Source organism: Hypanus sabinus, chromosome 4, assembly GCF_030144855.1.
Source record: "Hypanus sabinus isolate sHypSab1 chromosome 4, sHypSab1.hap1, whole genome shotgun sequence".
Taxonomy (NCBI): domain Eukaryota; kingdom Metazoa; phylum Chordata; class Chondrichthyes; order Myliobatiformes; family Dasyatidae; genus Hypanus; species Hypanus sabinus.
Genome location: NC_082709.1, coordinates 63609828 through 63637768, shown reverse-complemented (window position 1 = coordinate 63637768; position 27941 = coordinate 63609828). Strand labels below are relative to the sequence as shown.

Sequence of the window (27941 nt, the reverse complement as noted above, 5' to 3'; positions counted from 1 at the left end):
CTTAATAATAAGATTTGAAAAGAAATACACTCATTGACCTGGCCTCCACCGCTGCCTGTGGTTTAAAAAAAATTCCACTATTTCACTACCCTCTGGCCAAAGAAATTTATCTACATCTTTGCTGTGAATGGGCGCCCCTTTATCTCGAGGAAATGGTCTGCACATTTACTTCTGTTACGAAAGTGCATAATCATGCATTTTCCAACACTGTATTTCATTTGCCACTTTCTTGTCCTTTCTCCTAATCAGTCGTAAGTCCTGTTTCCTCACCTCTACCTGCCCATCCACCAATCTTCGCATCATCTGCAAACTTGGCAACAAAGCCATCTATTCCATTATCTAAATCATTTATATACAACTTAAAATGAAGCGGTCCCAACACCAACCCCTGCAGAGCACCACTAGTCACTGGCAGCCAATCAGAAAAGGATCCTTTTATTCCCACTCACTGCCTCCTACCAATCAGCCAATGCTCTAACCATGCCAATAACTTTCCTGTAATACCATGGGCTGTTAACTTGGTAAGCAGCCCCATGTGTGGCACCTTGTCAAAGGCCTTCTGAAAGTCCAAATATACAGCAACTGTATCCCCTTTATCTATCCTACTTGTAATCTCCTCAAAGAATTTTAACATGTTTGTCAGTCAAGATTTTCCCTTAAGAGAACCATGCTGACACTGCCCTATCTTGGCCTGCGTCACCAAGTATTCCATAACCTCATCCTTAACAATTGACTCCAACATCTTACCAACCACTGAGGTCAGGCTAACTGGTCCATAATTTCCATTCTGCTGCCTTCCTCCTTTTTTAGAGTGGTGTGACATTTGTAATTTTTCAGTCCTCCAGAACCATGCCAGAGTCCAATGTTTCTTGAAAGATCATTCCTAATGCCTCCACAATCTCTAATGCTTCCTCTTTCAGAACCCTGGGTCTGAGTGACTTATGTATCCCTAGGGTTTTCAGCTTTTTTGAGCACCTTCTCCCTTGTAATAGTAACCACACTCAGTTCTCTTCCCTCACACCCTTCAGAATCTGGCACACTGCTAGTGTCTTCTACTGTGTCTTATTTTCTCGCAGTCCTATATCCACTCTCATCTCTCTTTTATTTTTTACATATTTGAAAAAGCTTTTACTATCCACTTTAATTTTGTTTGCTAGCTTGCTTTTATATTTTCCCTCCTAATGATTCTTTTAGTTGCTCTCCCTGGGTTTTTAAAAGCTTCCCAATCCTTTATCTTCCTGCTAATTTTTGCTTTGTTGTATGCCCTTTCCTTTGCTTTTACATTAGCTTTGACTTCCCTTGTCAGCCATGGTTGTACTATATTGTCATTTGAATATTTCTTCATTTTTGGAATACATCCATCCTGCACCTTCCTCATTTTCCTCAGAAACTCTCACCGTTGCTGATCTAGCTGGGATGATAGCAGCAACTCCTTCCAATTTACTTTGGCCAACACCTCTCTTGTACCACTGTAATTTGCTTTACTGAAATACTGCTTCGTCAGACTTTACTTTCTCCCTATCAAAATCAAGTTGAGCTCAATCACATTGTGATCACAACCTCTTAAGCTCCTGCAGTTCATTGCATAACATCCAGTCCAGTATAGCTGATCCCCTAGCAGCTTCAACGACAAACTGCTCTAAAAAGCCATCTTGCAGGCATTCAACAAATTCACACTCTTGAGATCCATTACCAACCTGATTTTCCCAATCGACCTGTATGTTGAAATCTCCCATCTCATAACATTGCCCTTTTGCATGCTTTTTTTTATTTCCCATTGTAATCTGTGGTCCTCATCCCAGCTACTGTTGGGAAGCCTGTATGTAACTGCCCTTCATGATCCTTGCAGTTTCTTAACTCAATCCTCAAAGATTCAACATCTTCTGATCCTGTGTCACATCCTTCTACTGATTTGATGCCATTCTTTACCAGCAGAGCCACACCACCCCCTCTGCCTACCTTCCTATCCATTCAATACAACCTGTAAACTTGGACATTCAGCTCCCAACTACAGCCATCCTTCACCCACGATTCAGTGTTGGCCATAATATTCTTTATAATCTAATAGTACAACAAGATCATCCACCTTATTTCTTTTACGCTGTGCATTGAGATATAACACTTTGAATACTGTATTTGCTACCTACCCTTTTTAATTTTGCACCCTAAATTCACTGGTACTCGCCCTGCTGGCTGCAATTTTGTCATCTGTCTGTCCTTGACCGTCTGACTGCATGCTATCTTTGCCTTTTTACTATCTGCCCTATCCTGAATCCCTTCACTTTGGTTTCCACCTCCCCGCCAAATTAGTTTAAACCCTCCCCAACAGCTCTAACTTGCCTGTGAGAATATTGGTCCTCCTTGGGTTCAGGTGCAACCTATCACTTTTGTACAGGCAGGGCATACCACCACCAGAAGAAATCCTAGTGATCCAAGAACCTGAAGCCCTGACTTGCACCAGCTTCTTAGACATGTGTTAATCTGCCAGATCATTCCCTTTCTACCCTCACTGGTGCATGGCACAGACAGCAATCCAGAAATTACTACCCTGCATGTCCCACTTCTCAGCTTTCTGCCTAGCTCTCTAAATTCTCCCTTCAGGACCTCTTTGCTTTTCCTTCCTATGTCATTGGTACCAATATGTGCCAAGGCATCAGGCTGCTCTCCCTCCCTCCAAAGTGCTGTGGACGCGATCTGAAATGTCCCTGATCCTGGCACCTGGTAGGCAACATACATTTGTGTGTCCTGTTCATGCCCACAGAATTTCCTGTCTGTTCCCCGACTATTGAGTCCCCTGTCACTACTGCTTCACAACTTGAAGAAATTTTTATTGTCATCAAATGGGTGATTCTGTATTTGAAACTTTCCTTGCTACTGCAGATATATTTGTCTTAAAATATGCAGTGTGAACAATTTTTAGGTTATTTCCTCTAGTACGGTCCAAACCTCGTGGTTCAATTTTGTTTTGCTTTGGTTATGATACCATGAATTATCTTGCAACATTTTGCTCTATTAACCTAAAGTCATTAACTTTATGGCAACATGTGCTTTTTAGTGAGATCATGGCCGAGTCTAGTTCTTATTCAGTGTTATGCCTATCAGCCAGTTCTTCACTGCAGAATTGTGAAGAAAAATTGTGGTTGAAATTTTCCTGGCTTGGCTAACTTCCATATAGACAACATCTACTTCTAAATCGTTGAGAAACTGGGCTTTTTGTGTGGTTGAATCCCTGATCTTTGTTGATTGAAAGTATTGATTACTTTTTTGTGAGTTCTTAAAAATAATTACGTTCTTACAAATTCTTGATTATGTATTGTAAGATTTCATTAGTTGCATTCAGATTTTACCAAAATGCATTTCTGTCAAGTCAGGAGTAATGATATATTGTAGATGGTTTGTAATTAATTTTGTTTGTCAAGTAATTTTTTGTCAATTTTCAGCACTACATTCCTACTTACTGTTTTATATATGTTTAGATAATTACATTTTTGTGCACAAAGTGCCTCAATTTTTGATTTCGTATGTTCTTAAAGAATATATATTTTATTTCTTGAAATGAATGTGCATGTCTCATTTTACACTTTTGTGCAGTGGTAATAGTCCTGTGATTAGTCTCCAATCCTAATAGAATAGATGAACAAACTTTTTCTGTCCCACTCCTCTTTTTTCCCCAATTGATGAAGCTGCTGAGCTCAGCTGCAGTATGATTCCTTCCATCATATTCAAATCATCTTTAGGGCGGTCATTGACAAAGGCCAAATATGAATAATGGTCATTTGAGGGTGAGACGACAAAGGTGACTGATAACCATGAATTCTTATTAGCCAGGGCTGAGAAGTGATGGGTGAAATTTGAAAGCCAAATTTCTTTACTGTTCACCGGCTTCCTATTCAAATAGGTGATTTGTGTAATTGGAAATTCTCTAAGGTGCGTGGACTCCCAATGATCAAGATGCATTCTTGGCCCATGGAAAGCTCTTAATGGTAACAGCTGCTTTCTTTAGCAATGATTGCCCTTGGGATTTATCACACCTGGAATCCTGAAATGTTAATTTTAGACTGAGCTACTGTCAATAAACATAAAACAATTTCAAATCCTAATTTTGAGGTCCACATGTATCTATCACCCCTCCCTCCCCCACCTACCAAATAAATGTGATTTGCTGTTCTTTTAAATAATATTGTATTTAAATAACTGGAATTCCCAAATTTCAAAGAAACCCTGTTGTGTCACTACAGATCTTGTTTTCATTGATATCACTAATTTGCATAACACTTTGAACTGCAGACGTACGAAATATAAAACTGTTTTAAAAAAAAACAAGTAACATGGGTGCTGTCAAACAAACTGAAGGTTTCCAGCATTTATTGTTAAACACTGATAATAAGCACAGTTATATTCAAATTACCTAGTAATCTAATTTTAAAGATTGGTTAATGGATAAGTGGTGGCTCAGACACTGCCGAGAACGCCACTGTCTCCTTGTGGGACATTTAGATTTTTCTTTTGGAATAAATGGCATGGGATTTAAATATTCCCCTAAGAGGGCATACAGGGACTCAATTTAACGACTGTTGACAATTTTGTCTCCTATTAACTTCACTTGTTCAAATCACCTGAGAGCATTAATCTGTGCACTTCTCGTGCCATGCTGTCAGACATGTCATCATTTGAGTGAGGCATTTAAGCTGACTGCTTTGCCCGCTCAGTGGATCAAGAGATGGCACACTTCAGAGTGTAGTTCCTCCAAACCTGACCAAACTTCCCCTTCACTTAAACTCACTAAGAACAGATTAACTGATCATTCTTTCAATTTTTTTGTATGGGATTTTACAATTTGTATTGCGGATATTTGCAATTAAATTTTACAAGTAAAGCTGTCATGTTCCTATATATTCTGAGCAATTCAAAGCATGGTTATAACTCGAGTCTCAAAATGTAATTAGAATAGGAGATGTACGTATGAAAGAAAGGTAACACTGGGTGAAAATGATCTATATAGATTTTGAGTAATGTGAAGGTTTTGAAGTGTGTATTGCAAGTACCACATATTGATAAATTGAAAGACAAAAGTCACAATTTGGATGACATTAGCGAGTTTGCAGACAACACTGAAATTGCTGGTGTGGTGAACAGTGAAGGGTATTCTGACTTTACAAGAGAATCTTACCAACTAGGAAAAGAAGGGGGTGGGACAAAAATGGCAAATGAAATTTAAGTCTGTTAAGTGCAAGAGGTTGCATTTTGAAAAGAAAAATCTAGGGCAGGATTTGCATGATAAATGGTATGGCCCTGGAAAATGTTGTCAACAGAGGGACCTAAGTATATGAAGGCACAGACAGGGTAGTGCAGTGTGGCATGTTTGCCTTCATTGGTCAGGGCACTGAGTACAAGATTTGGGACTTCATTTTATAACTGCGCTTCTGTGTTCTGGTCACCTGGGTATAGGATAAGATGGTAACCTGGAAAGGGAGCAGCAAAAGGTTTACAAGGATGTTACTGGGACTGGAGGAGTATGGGCTGAGCCTTTTTTCCCTAGAGCTTGGGATGCTTCAGGGTGACCAAATAGGTGTTTGAGATCATGAAGGGTGTAGATAGAGATAATGGTCAGTCTTTTTCCCAGGATTGGGGAGGCTGAAAACTAGAGGGCATAGGTTTAAGATAAAGGGGGTAAGATTTAAAAGGGTTCTGAGGGACCACTTTTCCATAGAGGATCTGGGTATATAGAATGAGCTGCCAAAGAAATTTACAAAGCTCATTTATTCAAAGCAGAAGAGGGTATGGTTACATTCAAAAGACATTTAGACAGGTATGTTTATAGGAATATGGGCCAAATGCAGAGAAATAGAGTTAGTTCATATAGCCAAATTGGTCAGCACAGATGAGTTAGGCCAAAGGGCCTGTTTTTGTGCTGCGTAACTCATTATGATTCCATTTGATACATATTATTACAGTCAGATTCCTGTAATATAGTCCTCTTGAGTGCTGCAGCTGCAAGGTCAAACTACTGGTTGATGCAAGGCTGCTAGAGACCCAAGGATCATTTTATTGAACTTATAAGGGTAATAGAAATATTGTTTCTGAATAATCACATTAGGCTGCCGGTAGATGTGTGGGGAGAGATGAGAAAGCTGCAAGCATTTCTCTGTTGTTGAGGTGTTAAAAGTCAAGGACGGACTATTTTCTCATTTCAGTGACAGATACTCCTTTCCAAGTAACTTTATCCACTGTGTAATATTTCAGTCTCTGTAGCTAGTGTTGTGATAACCTCTGGGGAGGTTTTCAAATTGGTACCACTGCATACAGATAATTTCCATAGCAAAAACAGCTTTGCAGCTGGTTATGTCTGTGTGATAATAAAATTCCCAGGATGAAAAGATGCCCGCGTGACTGTGCTTAACTTTGGGCAGTTTGTTGGTGGGTGGTAAATGCAAATACATCAGCCACAGGAGATTTCTCGCATCAGTTTTGTCATCCAATGAGTTATTTATATTGATGCATAAGCAGGATTTTCAACCCTAGTAGTGTTGCTGAAGCAAGAACAGAAGATGATGGAAACACTGAATGTCAATAGGTAGAAAAACAGATTTGGAGTTTTTAGTTAAAGGCCCAAATTGGGAAAATGTGTTGTAATTGCAAAGGAGGAGAGAGATGTAAGGAGTAAGAGAGAATGTCTTCAATAGAATGGAGATCAAAGTTTTCAAAGTAATAATTACTTAACCTATAGTTTGAGATGGAAGAAAAGCAAGTTGAAACTAGGATACAACCACATCTGTGGGAGCTGGTAGGGGGAAAGGAATGATTACAGTACCTGAAGAATTGAGTCCTGAGATTGCAGCCAATCCAAAGGAAAAATCATCTGCTGCTTTCCTCAGGCTGATGTTAAGCATTGTTGATTGAGAATCATCAGAGGCTGAAAATAGACAAGTCAGAAGAGGCATGGGGAAAAAATAAATGGGAGGATTGGGATCACGCTTGGTTTCTTCAAAGTTCAGGAGACCACACTGTGAACACGGAAAGCAGTTCAGTTGTGACTTCAATTAGAAGGATTATTTAGATCTCTGGAAAGTGTAATGAAAAGAGAAAAGACAGGTTGCATGTCCATTGGTTGCATGAAAAGGGAACTGTTGGTAGAGATGGAAGAGTAGATCAGGAGTTCCAGAGGCAATTTCCATGCTGAATGCTGAAAGGGGAGGGGAAGATGTTCCTGCTCAGGGAATCTCAGTGGAAGTGGATGAAAATACAAATGTATTTCCTGTTGAAGACTTTTGAATTCTCTAATGCATTAATTGCATTATAATGCTTTGATAACCTTTCCCTTCTGATATTCAGCATAATTCCCAGCCAGGTTATCAACCTCATATGCTATAAATTCAAATTTTCTTGCCTCATGATCTTTCATTGTGCACTTGAGAGATTATAAGATTGTGTTACCCAGAGTAGCTAAGAAGAGAAATTAGTGTGAAATCAAAGGACAAGACTCGTGTAGTCAAAAAGGGAACTAAGGATTGGAATTTAGGACAAAAAGGCTAAGAAATTCATAAGAAGCAAAAAAATAGAATTTGAAAATAGTGCAGGACAGCAGTCATGAGCAAATTAACTGAAAGAAATTTAGAATTAGTTAATAACAAATGTATTGGAAAAGGTAATAGGACTGAGAGCTGCTTTAAAATTCTTAGGAACTGATAACCCCCATCGCAAGGCAGTAATGGTGGATGCGCTAATTGAATTTTTCAGGATTCCTTTCCCACAGTTTATAATATAGCAAATGTAACCCCATAGTTTAAGAAAAGAGGGAGAGCAATACAGAGCTCTACCAACCAGTTAGCCTGACTCAAGTAGCAGAGAAAATGTTGGATGATAATATAAGTGGTGATAAGGCACTTGGAAAATAATAATGGGATTAGGGAGAATCAGCATGAGTTTATAAATAGAGCATTATGTTTGATGTATCTGATTTTTTTCCTGAAATTATAATCAACAGAATAGATAGGGAGAACTAATGGATGTGATGCATTTCAGAAGAATTTTACCCTTCAAGGTACTACAGAAGTTATTTTTAAAAAATCTGTGCCATTGGCAGACCATTGATTAAAAGAATAAATGGTCTCCACACTGAAAATTATCTGTGATTTGAATGAAGGGATTAAGTGTAATAAATCCAAGGTTGTTAATGGTACCCATTGTCCCTTTAGGTTCAGTAATGTTTCCCATGCTCCCATGAAGCAGTTGGCTCACTGGCAAATTCATTACACAACTGGTCAAAAGATGAGCTAAAAGTGTGTCAGGCCATTAATGGGAAAGACATCCAGTAGTCTGGAAAAATCCACCAGTCTGGCTCCACCTAAAACAGAGCATGCTGAATTCTTAGAGTGTTATAACAATGTGGGGAAAAATACAAAAATCATTGACTTTGATAGAAAAATGTAGAAAAACAGTGTTTAAAAAGTTGTGACGGGTTGTTCAGATAGACCTTGGTGTCCTTACACATGAATTATTGAAGCACAACATGCAAGTATTGAGACCTTCCATTGGCTGGGGTTGACCATGAATGTTGCATCCCTGCTGTCTACATGATATGCAAGCCAGGGCAATACAATATGGAAAGCAAGCTGTTGCCCATGTAGTATTCTCCCACTTGCCATACAGCTGAAGAATTCATAAAAATGGCAGATACTGATAGTTTGGCACCAGCAGCATTGCAGGAGTTGCCAGTCAGTGTTTAACTCTACATTGGACTGCTTTAGTTTCGCTATGAGTGAGTGTAGCCACAAGGCAGCGGACATTTTAGATCAGAGTTTTCCTCCTAGATGAGCTGCTAACCACAGCTGACAAGCTCCATTTGCCCGAAGTGGCTGATTTAAAGGCATGAATAACCCACCTTTGCCCCCTTGTCAGTAAAAATGGTTCTGCCAGGCTTAGTAGCTAAGCCACACATGAAGGCCAGGAGCTAGACTTTGTTGTCAGAGGCTATTTGAGATGCATGCTATTGGCAGCATTTAATAGGTAATGGGAACTTATCCCCTCTACCATCCCCAGCTATAACAGCTTTTAGGAACCATGCAAAGATAACAAGTAGTTTAAAAGATAAAGCAGCTTAGAACAGAAATGGATAGTACCTAATCAGTTTTTGAGCCTCATCTCTGTGATCGCCCTTGCATCAAAAATCTTGTAACTGTTTGTGCTTATGGCTTATATATTGTCAGTTTGTTTCAATGTTTGTTGTCTTCTTCCTTAATGCAATATTAGATGAGATCAGTTTATTTTCTGTAGTATTACTTGCATTTTTCAGTTCCTTGTCCAAAATTTTTGATGCTGCATGTGTTACCATCTGCCAGATGCATTGATTTAACTAGTCAATTTATTCTAAGGAGTTGGTTCAGCTATTATAAAGCTGTGGTTTTTGTATGTAATTTGAATGGTGGTCTACATGGCCTACTCCTGTGTCATTTTTTATCTGTATATCAGCAGGTAGTCTTAACTTTTTTTTTCTGACTTGAATTGAAGGGTTGTTAGATGTTTTATGTATATTGACTCTTTAATTGTCTCTCAGCATGGACTTGATTGATTATGAATCAAAATCAGCAACCTTGAATGTTTGATTTAACTGAGAGCATCAGAAAGTCCTTTGAATTCTTAGAATTAACCAAATTTTTTTTAAAAGTTTGGCAAAGAGACCAACAGTCTTTCTAAAACCTAATGTCTGAACCACCTCAATGAAGCTTAATTAGCAGGATATGCAGGTGAAGGAATGGAAGAGCAGGTAGTAAATAAAGACTTCTGATTTCTTGTTTACAAATCCATTTGCATACATTCAGAAGTTACCAAATACTTAGAAGCATTTTTAGAGATATTTAACAGAGCCTGTTGTGAAATTATTATGATTGTAAAATTTAAACCTGTGTAGGTTTTCCACTCTAATTTTTTTGCACAAGATGTAAGCATCTTTTCAACTGTATCTATGGTGTCAAAGCCAGCATTTACTGTCTACTTTACCCTAACCTTTGACAATTGTGTGTCTTGGTAGGCTATATGAATAAAGCATTTACTTACACTTTAAGGGTCTGACTGGGAAAGAAAAAAAATCTTTATTTGGAATGTTCAAGCCATAAATGACTTGGATGAAGGCATTGAAGGTATGAAGTCAATTGTGCAAGGATGTAAAGATGCTATAAAGGACACGGGATGCATATGCTGGAATCTGGACCTAAAAACAGCTGGAGCAACTCAATGATACAGGCAGGATCTGTGGAGGCAGAAAAATAGCTAGTGCTGCCTGATCCTCTGTGTTCCTCTGGCAGTTTGATTTTACTTTAAGATTAACTGAGTGGGCAAAGATCTGGGAAGTGGATTAACATGTGGGATAAAGAAGCAATGTTGTCCATTTTGACAAATTAAAATGAAATATCTAAATGGTGGGAGATTGCTGGGCTTTGTGATTCATAGGATATGGGTTTCCTTTGGATGATTTGCAAAAACCTAATTTGTAGCCACACCTAGTAAATTAAGAAAAGTAAACATTACTATCAAAGTACATATATGATACCACATACAGCCTTGAGTTTCACTTTCCTGTGGGCATATTCAACAAAACTATAGAATAGTAACTATAAAAGGATCAATGAAAGATCAACCAGAGTGCAGAATTCAACAAACTGTGCAAATGCAAATATAAATAAATGTAATAAATAACGAGAACATGAAATAATAAGATAAAGAGCCCTCAAAGTGAGATCATTGGTTGTGGGAACACCTCAATGTGTGGGCAAGTGAGTATAGTTATCCCCTTTTGTTCAGGAGCCTGATGATTGGGGGGTAGTAACTGTTTTTGAACCTGGTGGTGCTAGACCTGAGGCTCTTGTACTTTCTGCCTAATGGTAGCAGCAAGAAAAGAGCATGACGTGGGTGGTGAGGATCTCTGTTGGATGCTGCTTTCCTATGACAGAGTTTCATGTAGATGTGGTCAGTGGTTGGGAGGGCTTTACCTGTGTGGTACTGGGATGAATCCACTACCTTTTGTAGGATTTTCCATTCAAAGGCATTGGTGTTTCCATACTAGGCCAGGATGCAGCCAGTCAATATACTCTCCACCACACATCTATAAAAGTTTGTCAGTGTTTTAGATGTCATGCCAAATCTTTGCAAACTCCTAAGGAAGTAGAGGTGCTGCTGTGCTTTGTTTGCAGTTGCACTTGCATGCTTTCTCCAGGACAAGCCCTTTGAAATAGTAACACGCAGGAATTTAAAGTTGCTAACCCTCCCCACCTCTGATTCTCCAATGAGGACTTGCTCATGGACCTCTGGTTTCCCTCTCTTTAAGTCTGCAATCATTTCCTTAGTCTTGCTGACATTGAATGAGAGGTTGTTAAAACATCACTCAGCTAAGTTTTCATTCTCCCACCTATGTGCTGACACATCACCTTTGACTTGGTCCACAACAGTGGTGTCATCAACAAACTTTAATATGGTATTGGAGCTGGACTTAGTCATGCAGTCATTGGTGCAAAGCGAGTAGGGCAGGGGGCTAAGCACACAGCCTTGTGGTGCACCTGTGTTGATGGAGATCATGAAAGAGATGTTATTACCAATCTGAACTGACTGGGGTCTACAAGTGAGGAAATCCATGATGCACAAGGAGATATTGAGGCCAAGGCCTCGGAGTTTATTGATTAATTTTTAGTGAATGATAGTATTAATTGCTGAACTGTAATCGATGAAGAGCAGCCTGATGTATACTTGTTTGCTGTCCAGATGTTATTTTTCTAAGTGGAATTAAATACATAAGTAAGGAAAGCATGTTCTTAGTGAGACCACATCTGGAATATACCTTACAGTATTGGCCCCCTTAGAAAAAGATGTGAATACATTGGAAACAGTTCCAAAAACATTTACCCAGTTCATACCTGGTATGGGTGGGTTGTCATATGAGAAAAGATTGGATAAGCTAGGTTTGGATTCACTAAAGTTCAGAAAAGTTAAAAAGCTTTTGAATGAAATATATAAGATTAAGGGGTTTGGTGGGGTGAATGTAGCGAGGATATTCCCTGTTGCGGGATAATCTGGAATGAGGAGACTGAAAATAGTTGCACGCTTCAGAGAGAGGTAAGGTAAATGTGGTCTCTGTCAGTCTCAAGATTTTAGAGTTCTGTTCCTCAAAGAGTAGTGATGTAGAATCCTGAAATATTTTTATGGATACTTGATCACTTGGGGGGGGGGGGGGGGGGAGGAGTTGAAAAATTATAGTGGAAATGCAGTGTTGAGATGACAATCAGATTAGCTATGATTTTATTAATTGGCATAGCAAGTTTGAGGAGCCACATTGTCTATGCCTGCTCTTATTTTGTATGTTCATGACTAAGTAACATTCATTTTACCTTGGTATAGAAAGACCGGGGGAAGGGTCATGATTCAGAGTTGCTATCCAGCTCAAGTTGTGGAGGAGCTGCCAGAGCAATTTTCTATTTCTGCGTAAGATTGGGCACAACTGTAATGATAGATATGATAAAATAGCCAAATAATACTAATCTTTATTCATGCATGAGCAACAATGAGTAACAGAAGTAATTGTTGGAAAATTGCTTGAGAATTTTCTATTTACATAGATTGAGTAAGTCAGATCTAGTCCATATAACCATATAACAATCACAGCACGGAAACAGGCCATCTCGGCCCTCCTAGTCCGTGCCGAACTCTTAATCTCACCTAGTCCCACCTACCCGCACTCAGCCCATAACCCTCCACTCCTTTCCTGTCCATATACCTATCCAATTTTACCTTAAATGACACAACTGAACTGGCCTCTACTACTTCTACAGGAAGCTCATTCCACACAGCTATCACTCTCTGAGTAAAGAAATACCCCCTCGTTTTTCCCTTAAACTTCTGCCCCCTAACTCTCAAATCATGTCCTCTCGTTTGAATCTCCCCTACTCTCAATGGAAACAGCCTATTCACGTCAACTCTATCTGTCCCTCTCCAAATTTTAAATACCTTGATCAAATCCCCCCCTCAACCTTCTACGCTCCAATGAATAGAGACCTAACTTGTTCAACCTTTCTCTGTAACTTAAGTGCTGAAACCCAGGTAACATCCTAGTAAATTGTCTCTGCACTCTGTCTAATTTATTGATATCTTTCCTATAATTGGGTGACCAGAACTGTACACAATATTCCAAATTTGGCCTTACCAATGCCTTGTACAATTTTAATATTACATCCCAACTTCTGTACTCAATGCTCTGATTTATAAAGGCCAGCGTTCCAAAAGCCTTCTTCACCACCCTATCTACATGAGACTCCACCTTCAGGGAACTATGCACTGTTATTCCTAGATCTCTCTGTTCCATTGCATTCCTCAATGCTCAACCATTTACCCTGTATGTTCAATTTGGATTATTCCTATCAAAATGTAGAACCTCACACTTCTCAGCATTAAACTCCATCTGCCAACGATCAGCCCATTCTTCTAACTGGCATAAATCTCCCTGCAAGCTTTGAAAACCCACCTCATTATCCACAACACCTCCTACCTTAGTATCATCGGCATACTTACTAATCCAATTTACCACCCCATCATCCAGATCATTTATGTATATTACAAACAACATTGGACCTAAAAGAGATCCCTGAGGCACCCCGCTAGTCACTGGCCTCCATCCCGATAAACAATTATCCACCACTACTCTCTGGCATCTCCTATCTAGCCACTGTTGAATCCATTTTATTACTCCAGCATTAATACCTAACGACTGAACCTTCTTAACTAACCTTCCATGTGGAACTTTGTCAGAGGCCTTGCTGAAGTCCATATAGACTACATCCACTGCCTTACCCTCGTCAACATTCCTCGTAACTTCTTCAAAAAATTCAGTAAGGTTTGTCAAACATGACCTTCCACGCACAAATCCATGCTGGCTACTTCTAATCAGATCCCGTCTATCCAGATAATTATAAATACTATCTCTAAGAATACTTTCCATTAATTTACCCACCACTGATGTCAAACTGACAGGTCTATAATTGCTAGGCTTCCTTCTAGAACCCTTTTTAAACAATGGAACCACATGAGCAATACGCCAATCCTCCGGCACAATCCCCGTTTCCAATGACATCTGAAAGATCTCCGTCAGAGCTCCTGCTATCTCTACACAAACTTCCCTCAAGGTCCTTGTCATTGCTCAAAGTCATTGCTAATGTTTATATTACACAAATTTCCATTTACCTGTTTAATTTTGTCTTAATGCCATATCCTTCTATTTGTTTTTCTCTCCCGTACCTATCTAGATTTTCCTTAAATTCCTGTGTGTATAGGTCATAATTATTCCATGCAGTACTGAGTTCCTTATTTTAACTGTGCTCTGGGTAAAGATTTTTCTTCTGAAAGCTCTATTGGATTTGATATAATTACAAATTCAGACAACTCCCACTTTTGTGGTTGGTGGAAAGTGATTGTGTTCTGAGAAAGTAGTCTAAATAGCAACTTCTCTGAATGCAAAATCTTGTAATTTGCTTATGCCTTAAACAATGTTAGTTGGAAAATAAAGAAACTTTCTTTATTTGTTTCACAAGTTCCATCGTGGCAAGTTTTATTCCATATCTCAAACTTTTGTGATTGTATCAGGATTTGTAACTTTTGTATGGGCAAATTTCTTTTACCCATATTGCTGTAATGAGGGATGTAGCAAATTCTGATGATTGTATTTTGTCTTTCCCCAGAGTTATAAAAATATCTTTGCAATACTTATCTTTTAGTGAGTCTTTTCTTTTGAATTTTAAGGCTTGGTGTATATTTGATTTCTTTCATTTCAATTTTTCCTCTGTCCTGTTTTCAGATATGAACTTTGAATCCAACCCTTCTGACCACCCAAGGGCCAGCACAATTTTCCTGAGTAAATCACAGCCAGATGGTGAGTAGATTTAAGTCAGATTAGCAGTGTGAGCTCTGCATGCTACTATTTCCTTTTACCTCCCAGAATAACTTTGTTACACTGAGAAATTCCAGCTGCTTCATGTTCATCATATAAACATAATAAATATAGACTCCATATTGGAACTGTTACTCATTTTGATAATTAAATATCATGCAGTATCATATTAAGGCATCAGTTTTTTTGTAAATAAAATGCTTTGCTTCATCAAATTTTAACGGTAGTGTTAGATTTTTCTATAAGCCTTTTAACCCATATATTCCTCTTAGTTCAAATTGCACTTTGGCTTTTTACTTCTCATTAAACATCTTTCTATCAAGTGCTGAACTTCACAACATTAAATGGCTAAGGAGAGAACTGATGCCCACTTTCATCCCTGTCAATTGCTGAAATATAATGTGAAGGTTGTTTTTCCTTATTTGCCTTTAGAGCTGTCTGTCACCCATAAGGAATGACCAGGACCGCAGGTTCCAATATGTCAGCAACCTGGGGGTCATGGTAACCAGGAACTCTGAAGGTAAAAAAAATCTTCACATTGATATTTCAGTAACTCATCTGAGTTGAGAGTGATTTAAATCCTTTTAACTCACAATCAGGTTTGTAGTGCAACAGTTGCTATTAAATAGCTTTTTAAGAATTTTTGATTGGCAGATTTTATTTGTAAATTTGAAAACTGAAGAGATTTTGTATTCCTCCTTCAGATGAGGTTGAGCTAGCCAAATACAGCACATGAGGCAGATTTCCATTTTTACACTGCCTTCATCTGCCTCCAAACACACTTTTGAACATAGAAATACAAGAAATTGAAGATACTGGAATCTGGCGTAACTCACCAAATGCTGGAGGAACTGAGCATCTAAGGAGGGAAATGGACAGTCAACATTTCAGGACAGAAGCAAATGAAAACCTCACTGTCCACTTCTCCCCATAGATGCTGTTTGACTCATTGAGTTCCTCCAATGTTTTGTGTATTCCTCTTTGGTATTTATCCTTTTTGATACATTGTCTTGATGGAATTCAGAAAGCATAACTAACAATTTTCACACCCTGAGGATGAAAAAAAAAATCAGGATGCAAATTATGCTCTGAGGTCACAGAGTGCATGTTAGAATGTCAATGTCTCAAATGAGAGATGGCACCTTTAATGTCACAGCACTCTGAGTACTACACACCAAGACTAAAATAATCTCCTCAAATGAGAGGATATGCCATCAAAAGTCCATATCTCAGTGTATCATTTAGGCCATTGTGTAGCTTACAAATGGCACTGAATATTATCTGACAAGATTAAACTGTAGTGTTAGATTGAGATAGGAACCCTCGTTATTCCCTCTGAGTCTTTGAGGTTTTCCTTTGAAAGCAGTGATTCCATTTCCATCAACCTTAAATACAGAGATGTTAGTTCATAAATATTCAAAATAACGTTTTTCTTCTCATGTACAACTTGTATGTTCTTCTGAAAAATTTAAATCTTGTGCTCACTGAGTCTCGAACTATCTAGTCACGATGGCATGGCATCTCTCTAACCACCCTATATACACCATTACCTTCTACACATTTAGCCAATCTCTTTTTCTAAGAGGAGACCCCAACTTCTCTAGTATCTTCTAGCTGAAACTCCTCATCATTCGAATCATTCTAATGAATTTTCACTCTAGAGCTTCACATCCTTCCAGTAATTCCATCTGATAGGCAGATATATCATGGAGTTTTTTTTTGTTTGATTCATTAAGCCAATATCTTGAGATGGTGTCGAAGAGTGCAAATTATTTACCAAGAACTGCCTTTCTTCCAACATCCTCTTGCATCTCTCTGCCACCCGCTTCAATGCATGAATGTTGCACACATTATACAGCTGATAAGTTTTCAATTGAACTGTCTGTACTTTGATTCTTGTGTGATGCAACAAGTGTCACTAAATTTTGCAGCTCCATGTGTATCCATAATGTCCCATCCAAAGTTAAAAGCTTAAAAATACTGCCAGTCAGTCCAGTAGCAGTGCTGTCCTTTGGTTCAGATACTCATGGACTAGTGCCCCCATTTTTAAATAGTTGAAACTTGTCTAGAAATTGCAGTACTGAGGTGCATGACAAAAATCCCAGTTTGCTATTCCATGAGTATGATGAACTCGTTTTCTCTAAGAGTAGTCAGTGCTAAAATCTTCATCACCTTTGAAAAGTGCTTGAATGATTACCCACAAAATCTACAAACTGAGAACCAGGAAAAGGATGGCCTTAAATGGCTTTTATGATGGACGTGGACATAGTGAGCTGAAGTGGTTCTTCTGCACTGTCATTTTCTGTGAAGTGATTTACCTCTCCATGAGCCTGTGAATTAATTTGTTTTCTCATTGTTGTTTCCAGCAACTTGTTTTGTGTAACTTGCCTGTCAAGCTTCCCTGTAAAATATCAATTACACCTGAAAACTATTTAACTAGTTATGAAGTCTTTTATGTTGTGTTGAAGACATTAGATAACACATTTGCTGTACTATCATACTATATCTGCTGTCCCAACATACAGTATAAATCATAATTTAAAAATTGGCTGTTTAATTTAAATTACTGATGTTTTAACTTTTTTTTATTTAAATTTATTTTTATTTAAATTTCTTCTTTTGTAAACAGTGAGGGAGAAGAGGAAGAGTAACCACATAAACCATGTAAGTGCAATTCCTGTAAACTATCTAGTGTTGTAGCCATTGGTTCTTTCAACAGAACTTCAGACTTTCTTTCCTAAAAATGTAGTCTGAAGTTCCACTGAAATTTTTATTATCCTCTTTGCAACTTTTAGATAATCCTGTGCAATTTTAATATTCTCTTTTATCAATTGGAATGAGTCATTTTTAAAATTTGTGCACAGTTGTGATGAAGAATGTCTTTGCATGTGATGCCTGCAAGGCAATGTTATCAAATTGACAATTGGAAGAACTGCAGATGCTGGAAGTTTAACATAAAAACATTAAATGTTAAAAATACTTAGCAGATCAGGCTGCATCTGTAGGAAGAAGGCAGAATTAACATTTCAAAGTCGTTATTGTCCAATGTTCAAGTATGTGTACTCACAGGTACAATGGAAAATTTGTAGCATCACAGGCAAATGGCATTCATGAGAAAAACATAAATTATTCAAAAAATTTACAACAAAGAACAAAAAAGAACAGAGGTCCATTTTTGAGCAAAATGATCAAGGTGGTCATAGTGTTGCTAAACTGTTGTAATTAGAGTTTACCCAAATGATCCAAAACTGAATAATTGAAGGAAGGGAAGTAGCAATTGTTCCACTACCCTGGCATTCTCCTGTAAAATGTCTGGATACAATTTTGAATGAATTGTTTTCTCATTGATTATAAGCTGTCCATGCCCTAGGGTAGCAAAGCACAATTAGAATGAGGCTTTGGTGTGGGTGTGCAATGTCCTTTTCCTCCAAACAGAGCAGTGTGCATTTCTGTCAAAAAGTTCAACTTTTGTTCTCGTCAGTCCACAGAACATTGACCCAGAAGTGTTGTGGAACATCCAGGTGGTCTTTTGCAAACTTGAGAAGTGCAGCAATTTTTTTTTGGAGAGCAATAATTTCCTCTGTGGTGTCCTTCCATGAACAACATTCTTGTTCAGTTTTGACAAGGAGTAGTACAGTTGTTTGTGTTATTCGTTTAGGCAGATTGTGTTGGTCTATTATTGTGACTTAGATAAAGTATGAGAAATTAATACAGAAAACCAGGTATTTGCAAAGGATTCACAAACTTGCAACTATATTCTTAAATCTGGTGATGCGGGACTTCATTTTTAAAACCTGACTTCAGGGACATAATTATTGTTATTTTCATGAATATGTGTTTATTAATTTTGATTTTTTTTTGTCAGTAGCGTGTAACTATCTGCATGATTTTCAATCCTAGGAGAAAAGGATTCAAAATATTTTTAATGTGTGTTGTGCTGGATATTCTGGCAAGCTTTTTGGTGCCACCTTGTGTCCAATGTATGCACTGGGATTTGCAAAGAAAACACTGATTTCTGCAAGAAACACATAAAATGGAAGATTTTCAAGTTGAATTGTTGACTGTTGAGTCTTGCAGACTGCAGAAATTGTACTATAAGGTATTAGCATAAGAATGCTTTACATTTTGACTGTTATTTTAATAAAGGTTTAATTCATTAATTTTGAAATGGATTGGCATTTCCACTGGAAAAATGTTTCAGAAGAGCGCAGGTATTCTTAAGCTAAAACAGAGTATCTCTCTACAGTTCAGTGAAATATATAGTATAATAAGTGAAACTTGGACAGCTAGATGTTTCAGTGACTTTCTGTACTGTTGAGACCGGCTAGAACAAAGAATCTAAAACAGCACAGGAAAAGGCCTTTGGCCATAGTGTCTGCATCAAGCACCCAATTACAGTCAGCCCTCCTTATCCGCAGGTTCCGCACACGCGGATTCAACCAGCTGCAGATCGGGAAAACACTGGAAATTCTCTCTCCAGCACTCGTTGTTTGAGCATGTAGACGTCATTATTCCCTAAGCAATACAGTATAATAACTATATACATAGCATTTACATTGTATTAGGTATTAGAAGTAATCTAGAGATGATTTAAAGTGTACAGGAGGATGTACATAGGTTACCGCGGATGGGGAATTGAAAAAAAACATAAGTTCTCTTAAGTTGGAACAGGTACATCCAGTATTATTTAGTATCAGTTAGTCAAACATTTGTCTTAGTATATAGTATATATCTTACCTTTCTATGTAAAATATAACCATATAACAATCACAGCATGGAAACGGGCCATCTCGGCCCTCCTAGTCCGTGCCAAACTCTTAATCTCACCTAGTCCCACCTACCCGCACTCAGCCCATAACCCTCTACTCCTTTCCTGTCCACATACCTATCCAATTTTACCTTAAATGACACAACTGAACTGACCTCTACTACTTCTGCAGGAAGCTCATTCCACACAGCTATCACTCTCTGAGTAAAGAAATACCCCCTTGTGTTTCCCTTAAACTTTTGCCCTCTAACTCTCAAATCATACTTAAACGTATGTATTTCAATAATTAAACCACTGCATTGCTCAGTAATAATTGTAGCTTTCATTGGGGTAGGGCTTTTCACATGCTCCATTATTCTCAATTTATCCTTTAAAATTGCTCCGACAATTGACTGACTGTAGCCTAATGCTTTTCCAATGACTGACGTTCCAGGTCTTTCTGATCTCTTTACTATTTCCACTTTATTTTCAATCGTAATCGTTTTCCGGAACAGAAACGCTACGGGCGGTGAGTCCCAAGCTCTGCTGGGTCCTAACATACACCAACTTGAGCATCCGCATTTTTTGGTATCTGCAAGGGAGTCCCGGAACCAATCCCCCATGGAAAGGAGGACCGACTGTAGTTCTATTTGGCCTGTATGTGATCCAAATCCCACTGTCCATGTACCTGGATATCCATGTATCTACATACAGCCTCTTAAAAGCAGTTATAGTATCTGCTTCTGTCTCTCTCCCGACAGCCCATTGCAGATATCTACCACTTGCTGTGTTTAAAACAAAAAATATCTGCCCTGCACATCTCCTTTAAACTTGCCCACTCTCACTTTAAATGTATGTCTTCTAGAATTTGACATGACTATTTACCCTCCCTTAATCTTACAAACATCTATCAGATGTCCCCTTCGCCTCCAAAGCTCAAAATTTGTCCAGCCTCCCCTTATAGCACATGCACTTTAAACAGCATCCAGGTAAATGTCTTTTGCACTCTTTCCAAAGTTTGCACATTCTTGCTATAATGAAGAGTGAATAGAATCGCATACAATATTCCAAGTGTAGACACAGCAGTTTTATGCAGCCCTTTTGAGTTCCATCACCCAGAGAACCGTGCCTGATCTTTTCCATATCATATATTTGGCTTGTTTCCCCATACCGCTTAATGCATTTTGCATCGTGTAATTCTGTGCTTCTGACATTGTTACGCTGTCCCTTAATTCTGTAGCAAATGAAGTATTTTGGAATTACAGATATGGTTATACTGTAGAAAACATACTGCTATAAATTAAAAGTTCTTTCATCTAATAGTATGTTTTTTTTTGGGTCTTGGATGATGGGAAGGGAGGAATTGAAAGAGCTGGTGTTTTCACATTGCATGCATGAATATTTTGGCTACGGGGCCAATATTGCAGCAGCTTTTGATTTAAAGTAAAGTAACCCATAAAATTATTATTTCATTCTTTGAAAGGATATTACTACTTTCAGAAATAGATCAAGTAGTCTGCCAAATATTAAGCTGATTATATGGTTCCGTCAGATATTTTTATTTCCATTGATAAATATGCTTTTAGTCTAAATGTAGCGGTCAGTTGTTTTTGAAATAATAGCTTAAAAAGTAAAATAAACTGGTTAGAATTGTTTAATATTTTGTTCAAACATGGATGTTATATCTTTGGAATGATCAGCAATATTTTACTAAATATTGATGATCCACTTGTTGCTGAAGGAAACTTATGACCCCTCTACACGTAGTTTCTTTTTGTAAAAGTTAGCAAAGCAGGCTTTGGGGAATGGGGAATATGGCTTTAATCCTGATATTGTCAGCACAAGAGGCTGGTCACATGTTCCCCTCCACCGCATGCAAGATTCTTGAGTGGTAGGGAGTCCACATGAAATTAGCCTGCCAAGATCAGTCAAGTTGATGGTCCAGTCAAAAAGGCAGCATATAGTGAGAATGCTTTGACCAGCCAGAGTGGAGGGAGGTAAATGGGCATTTTCTTTATCAATAACTCTTGATAACCACTCTGCTGTAAATGCCAGGCATTGATTTCAGGTACATAATTTATATATTTATCCTTATTTTTGGAGAAATTACTTTGCTTTTCTGAGGAGATGAAGTAGACACTAGTTGATGTAATTTGGGTTTTTACTCTTTCACAGCCAGTAATGATATCAATATAGATCCTTAAGGTTTTGAGCTCCAAAGGCTTTTAACCAGAGCTAGCATATGCTCAGCTGCAATGGAAACAGGTTGCTTCAGAAATAGTCATGTATTATTTTGATCACAATTGTTCCAACTGAAATGTCGTAGACTGACTCTGCATGTTCATAGGATAGATTATGTTACCTTTTTGAACAATGCAGAAGCAAAATATTCAAAACTAAATAGGCCATAATTTCTTAGCTCTCCTACTGCAATATTGAGGATAAAAAAGACCACACTGTAGTATTCTGAAGAACTGTGAAATTCTCCCTACTGGCTAACATCATTTACTAAATAAGAAAACTACCTGCAAACAGAATATCAGTGCTATTTGCCAGTCACTGTGTTATATAAATTGGCTACTGCTTTTCTTCCATTATAGAGTGATTATTACATTGGTCAGTCTAACCTAATAAAAGGCAGTGTTTAAATGCAAGTGGTTCAGATATAACTGTAATTTCTATCCATTATTTTTATTCAAGTTTTTTTGGCAATAATGCAACTGCCTCAAGGTAGCCCTGGATGACAAATGAAGAATTCTCACCACTTCACAGTGCTACAAGCTGCAAAGAGCACATGCATTTAGTAGCAAAACTGTTCCAGTTATGATGGCTCTGCTTTGAATATTTAGATCACAAAATACATCTTTGCTCCCCCCCCCCCACCCATTTCTGTTACTGTTAGCCTCATAACTTTCCATTATTCAAACTCTATTCTCTATAATACCTTTTTCCTTTTGACCCTCCAGCGGCAGTGGTGTCATCAGGTGCCTTGTCCCTCAGCTCTGGAACATCACCTTAATTCCTATTTCCAAAATAAAATTTGTGGAAATGCTCAAATCAAACAGCAAACACAGAGCATCCATGTATTGTTCTTCATTTGAGATGTTCCCTGAAATTTTACAATATTAAAAGTGGAAGTTATGTTAAGAACACCCTTTTATGTGAAAGCAGAGGATAGTTGGCGCTAGGGTCACTGTGTCCCAGTGTCCCAAGATCCAAAGTGAACTGTAGGGGTAAATAAAAGTCTTGGGATAGGGCAAAAAAAATTTGCCTAAAATCAGCCACAACCATCTTGCATATTGTGTGAGAACTGATGAGCTATGTGGTCTACACACATCAAGAGAGTTGTCCTTCATGATCCTGACCACAGTTTACATACTGCCAAAAGCCAACATTAACCAGGCACTTGAAATAATGAATGCCGCCATCACAACAAGAAACTGCCCACCCCGACCTATTTCAAATCATAGTTGGGGACTTCAGTCAGGCTTGTTTGAAGAAATCTCTGCCAAATTATCAACACAATATAACCTGCAGCATCAGGAATCCCAGCACTCTAGACCACTGCTGTAGTATGGTTAGGAATACCTACTGTTCCGTGCCTGGACCACATTTGAGGAAAGCTGATCGCTTAGCTGTACTTCTACCTGCGTTTAGTCAGAAGCTAAAGAGCAAGTCTCCAGAGATGAGGACAATAAGGAGGTGGTCATAGGAAGCAGAGGAGTGGCTATGGAATTGCTTTGAGTCTGTGGACTGGGCTGTGTTCATGGAGTCCTATGGATCTGAATGAATACATCAGGGTTATAATGGACTTTATTAAAACAGTTGTGAATGTGTGTCATCACAAAATTATTCAGAGTCTTCCCCAACCAGAAGCCCTGGATGAACCATGAGATCTACAATCTGCTGAGAGCCAGATCAGAGGCATCCAGGTCTGGCGACCAAGTAAGATACAAGAGATCCAGGTTCGATCTCTGGAAAGTCATCTCATGTGTGAAGTGACAGTTCCGAACCAAACTTGAGTCACTGGGGGATGCTCAACAGCAGTGGCAAGACTTCACTCCCAGATGAGCCCAATGCCATCTGAGTTTGCTTTGACCATCAAAACATGGAAGCACCTTCACAAACTCCCACTGCCCCCCTTATGACCCTGTGATTTCAGTCACTGAGGCTGACATGAGAGTGTCCTTTAGAAGGGTGAACCCATGGAAAGCATCTGCCCCAGATAGGGTACCTGGCTGAGTACTAAAGACCTGTGCTGATTAACGTGCTGTAGTCTTCTTCGTTATATTTAAACTCTCACTTCAGCAGTCTTAGGTACATCGGCTTTAAGCAGGCTTTGTTTATACCGCTGCATAAGAAGAATGTAGCAACCTGCCTCAATGACTATCGTCCAGTAGCACTTGCATCTACTGCGATGAAATGCTTCAAGAGGTTGGTGATGAAATAAAGGGCATATAAGGTAGCAAATGTGAGTGGGAAGATGGATGATTGGGGCTTTTAAAATCCAACAGACAACTAAAAAGCCATAAAAAATATGAAAAGATAAAATATGAGGGCAAACTAGCCAATAATATAAAGCAGGATACTAAAAGCTTTGTCAGTTACATAAGGAGTAAAGGGGAGGTGAAAATTGATATTGGACCACTGGAGAATGATGCTGGTGAGGTAGTAATGGGGGATAAAGAAATGGCAGGTGAACTTAATGGGTACTTAATCTGTCTTCATTGTGGAAGACACTAGTGGTGTGCCAGAGGTCTGTGAGCGTCGGGGAGCAGGAGTGAGTGCCATTGCTATTACAAAGGAAAAAATGCTCGGCAAGCTCAAAGGTCTTAAGGTGGATAAGTCACCTAGGCCAGATGGACCACATCCCAGAGTCCTGAAAGAGGTTGCTGAAGAGATAACAGATGCATTGGACATGACCTTTCAAGAATCACTTGATTCTGGTATGGTCCCGAAGATTGGAAAATTGCAAATTTCACTCCATTCTTTAAGGAGGGAGGAAGGCAAAAGAAAGGAAATTATAGGGCAGTTGGCCTAATCTCAGTGGTTGGGAAAGTGTTGGAGTCGATTATTAAGGATGAGGTTTCGGGGTACTTGGAGACTAATGATAAAATAAGTCAAAGCCAGCATGGTTTTTGTTAAGGGAAATCTTGCCTGACAAATCTGTTGGAGCTCTTCGAGGAAATAACAAGCAGAGTAGACAAACGAGAGGCAGTGGATGTCATTTACTTGGATTTTCAGAAAACATTCGATAAAGTGCCTCACTGCTTAAAGGCTGCTTAACAAGATAAAATCCTGTGGTGTTACAGAAAGGATACTGGCATGGATAGCAGAATGGCTGATAGGCAGGAGGCAGTGAGTGGGAATAAAATAAGCTTTTTCTGGTTGGTCGCCAGGCTGGTGGCGCAGTGACATCAGTGCCAGACTCTGGAGTGGAGGTAACTCGACCTCATAAAATAAAGAAAAATACTGAGAAATGTCTGTATAAGGAGTGGCGTGCCGCACAGTCTTTCGTTCTGCGCCTTCTAAGGCATGAAAATGCCCAACGCTGGCCTCTCAGGCCTGAGTCAACATCATTGTCATGCCAGGGTTGTTCCTCAGGGGTCAATTATGGGACAGCTACTTTTCACGATGTTTGTCAGTGATTTGGATAATGGAATTGATGATTTTGTGGCAAAGTTTGCAGATGATACAAAGAAAGGTAGAGGGGTAGGTAGTGCTGAGGAAGCAGGACTTGGAAGAGTGGGCAAAAAAAGAAATTGGAAGAATGGGCAAAAAAAGTGGCAGATGGAAGACAGTGTTGGGAAATGTATGATGATGTGTTTTGGTAAAAGGAACAATAGTGCAGACTATTATCTAAATGGGGAGAAGGTTCAAACATCAGAGGTGCAGAGGCACTTAGGAGTCCTTGTACGTAAAGAGGGCAAATGCAATGTTGGCATTTATTTCAAGGCAAATAGAATATTGAAGCAAGGAGATAAAGCTGAGGCTTTATAAGACACTAGTCAGGCTTATTTGGAGTATTAACAGTTTTGGGCCCCATATCTCAGAAAGGATGTGTTGTCATTGGAAAGAGTCCAAAGGAGTTTCATGAGGTTGATTTGGGGAATGAAGGGGTTAAATATGAGGAGCATCTTGTGGCTTTGGCCATGTAGTCACTGGAATTCTGTAAGAGCGTTGGGGGGGGGGGGTCTGTTGAAACCTATAGAATGTTGAAAGGACTAGATTGGGTGGATGTGGAGAGGATGTTTCTTATGGTGGGGGTATCCAGAACTAGAGGGCACAGCCTCAAAATTGAGGGGTGACATTTTAGAACAGAGGTAAGGATTTTTTTTAGTCAGGGAGTAGTGAATCTGTTGTATGCTCTGCCCCAGACTATGGTGGAGGCCAAGTCTGTAGGTATATTTAAGGTGGAAGTTGATCATTTTCTGATTAGTCAGGACATCAAAAGATAGGGCAAGAAGGCAGGTGTATGAGGTTGAGTGGGATCCGTGATCAGGCTTGATGAAATGGCGGAGCAGACTATGGGCTGAATAGCCTAGTTCCGCTTCTATGTCTAACTCTTGTCTGAAAAGTGAATTGGATCTGCTCCAATTTGCCTTCCTGCACAACAGGTCAACAGCTGATGCCATTTCATTGGCTCTTCATTCAACCCTAGAATATCTGGACAGCAAAGGTTCATACATCAGGATGCTCTTTATCAACTACAGGTTGACATTCAACAGTATCACCCCTCAAAACTAATCAATAAACTTCCAAGTCCCGGTCCTCAATACCTCCTTATGCAATGGGATCGTCGATTTCCTCTCTTATAGACCCCAGTCAGTTTGGATTGGCAGCAATATCTCCACAATCTCCATTAGCATAGGTGCACCATAATGCCCTGCTCGATTCACTTTATACTTGTGATTATGAGGCTAAGCATATTTCTAATGGCATATTTAAGTTTGCTGACAACACCACTGTTGTTGGCCAAATCAGATGTGGTAATGAATAAGCATCTGGCTGAGTGGTACCACAACAACAACCTGTCACTCAATGTCAGTTGGACCAAGGAGCTGATTATTGATTTCAGGTGGAGGAAACCAGAGGTCCACAAACCAGCCCTGATGGGGGGGATCAGAGGTGGACAGTATCAGCATCTATAAATTCCTTGATGTCATCATTCAAAAGGATCAGTCCTGTGACAGCATTTAAGTGCCAATACAAAGACACGGCAGTGCCTCTACTTCCTTAGGAGTTTCTGAAGATTTGACATGACATCTAAAACTTCAACAAACCTCCAGATGATTGGTGGTGAGTATATTGATTGGCGTAATCAAAGCCTGGTATGGAAGTATCAATGCCCTTGAACAGAAAATCTTACAAAAAGTAGTGGATACAGCCTACTCTGTTATGGGTAAATCCCTCCCCGTCATTGAGCATATGTAGACCGAGCTCTGTTGCAGGAAAGCAGTGTCTCCTCCACCCAATGTGCTTTCTTCTCACTGCTGTCATCAGGAAGAAGGAACAGGAGCCTCAGGACCCATACCACCAGGTTCAGGAACAGTTATTACCCATCAACCGTCAGGCTCTTGAACCAATGGGGACAACTCCATTCAATTTCACTTGCCCCATCACTGATCTATCCACAGCCGATGGACTCACTTTCAAGGACTCTTCATCTCAAGTTCTCGATATTCATTGCTTATTTATTTATTATTATTTTCTCTTTCATTGATTCTATCGTGTTTCTTAGATTTACAGTGTATGCCCACAAGAAAGCAAGTCTTAGGGTTGTATATGGTGACATAAATGTACTTTGATAATAAATTTACTTTGAACTATATTTCTCATGTTTCACTTTACAGTATTGAATGGAACCATGTGCAGAATTGTTTTGTACCTAAAGTATTTGATGTGAGTGTGGTGGCATTTTTATTGCTAAAATTCCAAAGTAACTCAAGTTCATAGCTTCCTGGTAGTTTATGTTTGGATTGTTCTTTTGGAGCAAGGCATCAGCAGGTTGGACTTGGATTTGAAATGTAGTTGGTGGCCAGCAACTTGATCAAACAATGTTATGTATTCTTCATGATTTCCTCATGTGAACTCCTTTCAACTTCATTTTTGGCTTATTTTCTCATTTACAATTATGTTTATAAATTTTTTCAATATTAGAAAAATGGAATGTGTGTCTCTCATTGTTTGTGCATTTCTTTTCCTCTTGTTTTTGTGCAGTTTTGTCCAGATTGAGTGTTTAATTAAAGATACTGTGCTAATACCAGTAGT

The 27941-nt window shown here is 38.9% G+C and overlaps 1 protein-coding gene across 4 annotated transcripts in view; it reads left to right on the top strand.

The window, feature by feature from the left end:
• The window catches only part of ccnyl1 (cyclin Y-like 1), a 91293-nt gene that overhangs the window by 1644 nt on the left and 61708 nt on the right, over positions 1-27941 (top strand). For 2 of the 4 annotated variants that reach the window (XM_059967317.1, XM_059967318.1), the window contains exons 2-4: positions 14831-14905; positions 15356-15443; positions 17553-17587. In XM_059967317.1, coding sequence (XP_059823300.1) covers positions 14903-14905; positions 15356-15443; positions 17553-17587 — 126 coding nt within the window. In that variant the 5' untranslated portion in view covers positions 14831-14902. The remainder of the gene's footprint in view (positions 1-14830; positions 14906-15355; positions 15444-17552; positions 17588-27941) is intronic. The other 2 variants (XM_059967315.1, XM_059967319.1) reach the window with 1 other exon arrangement.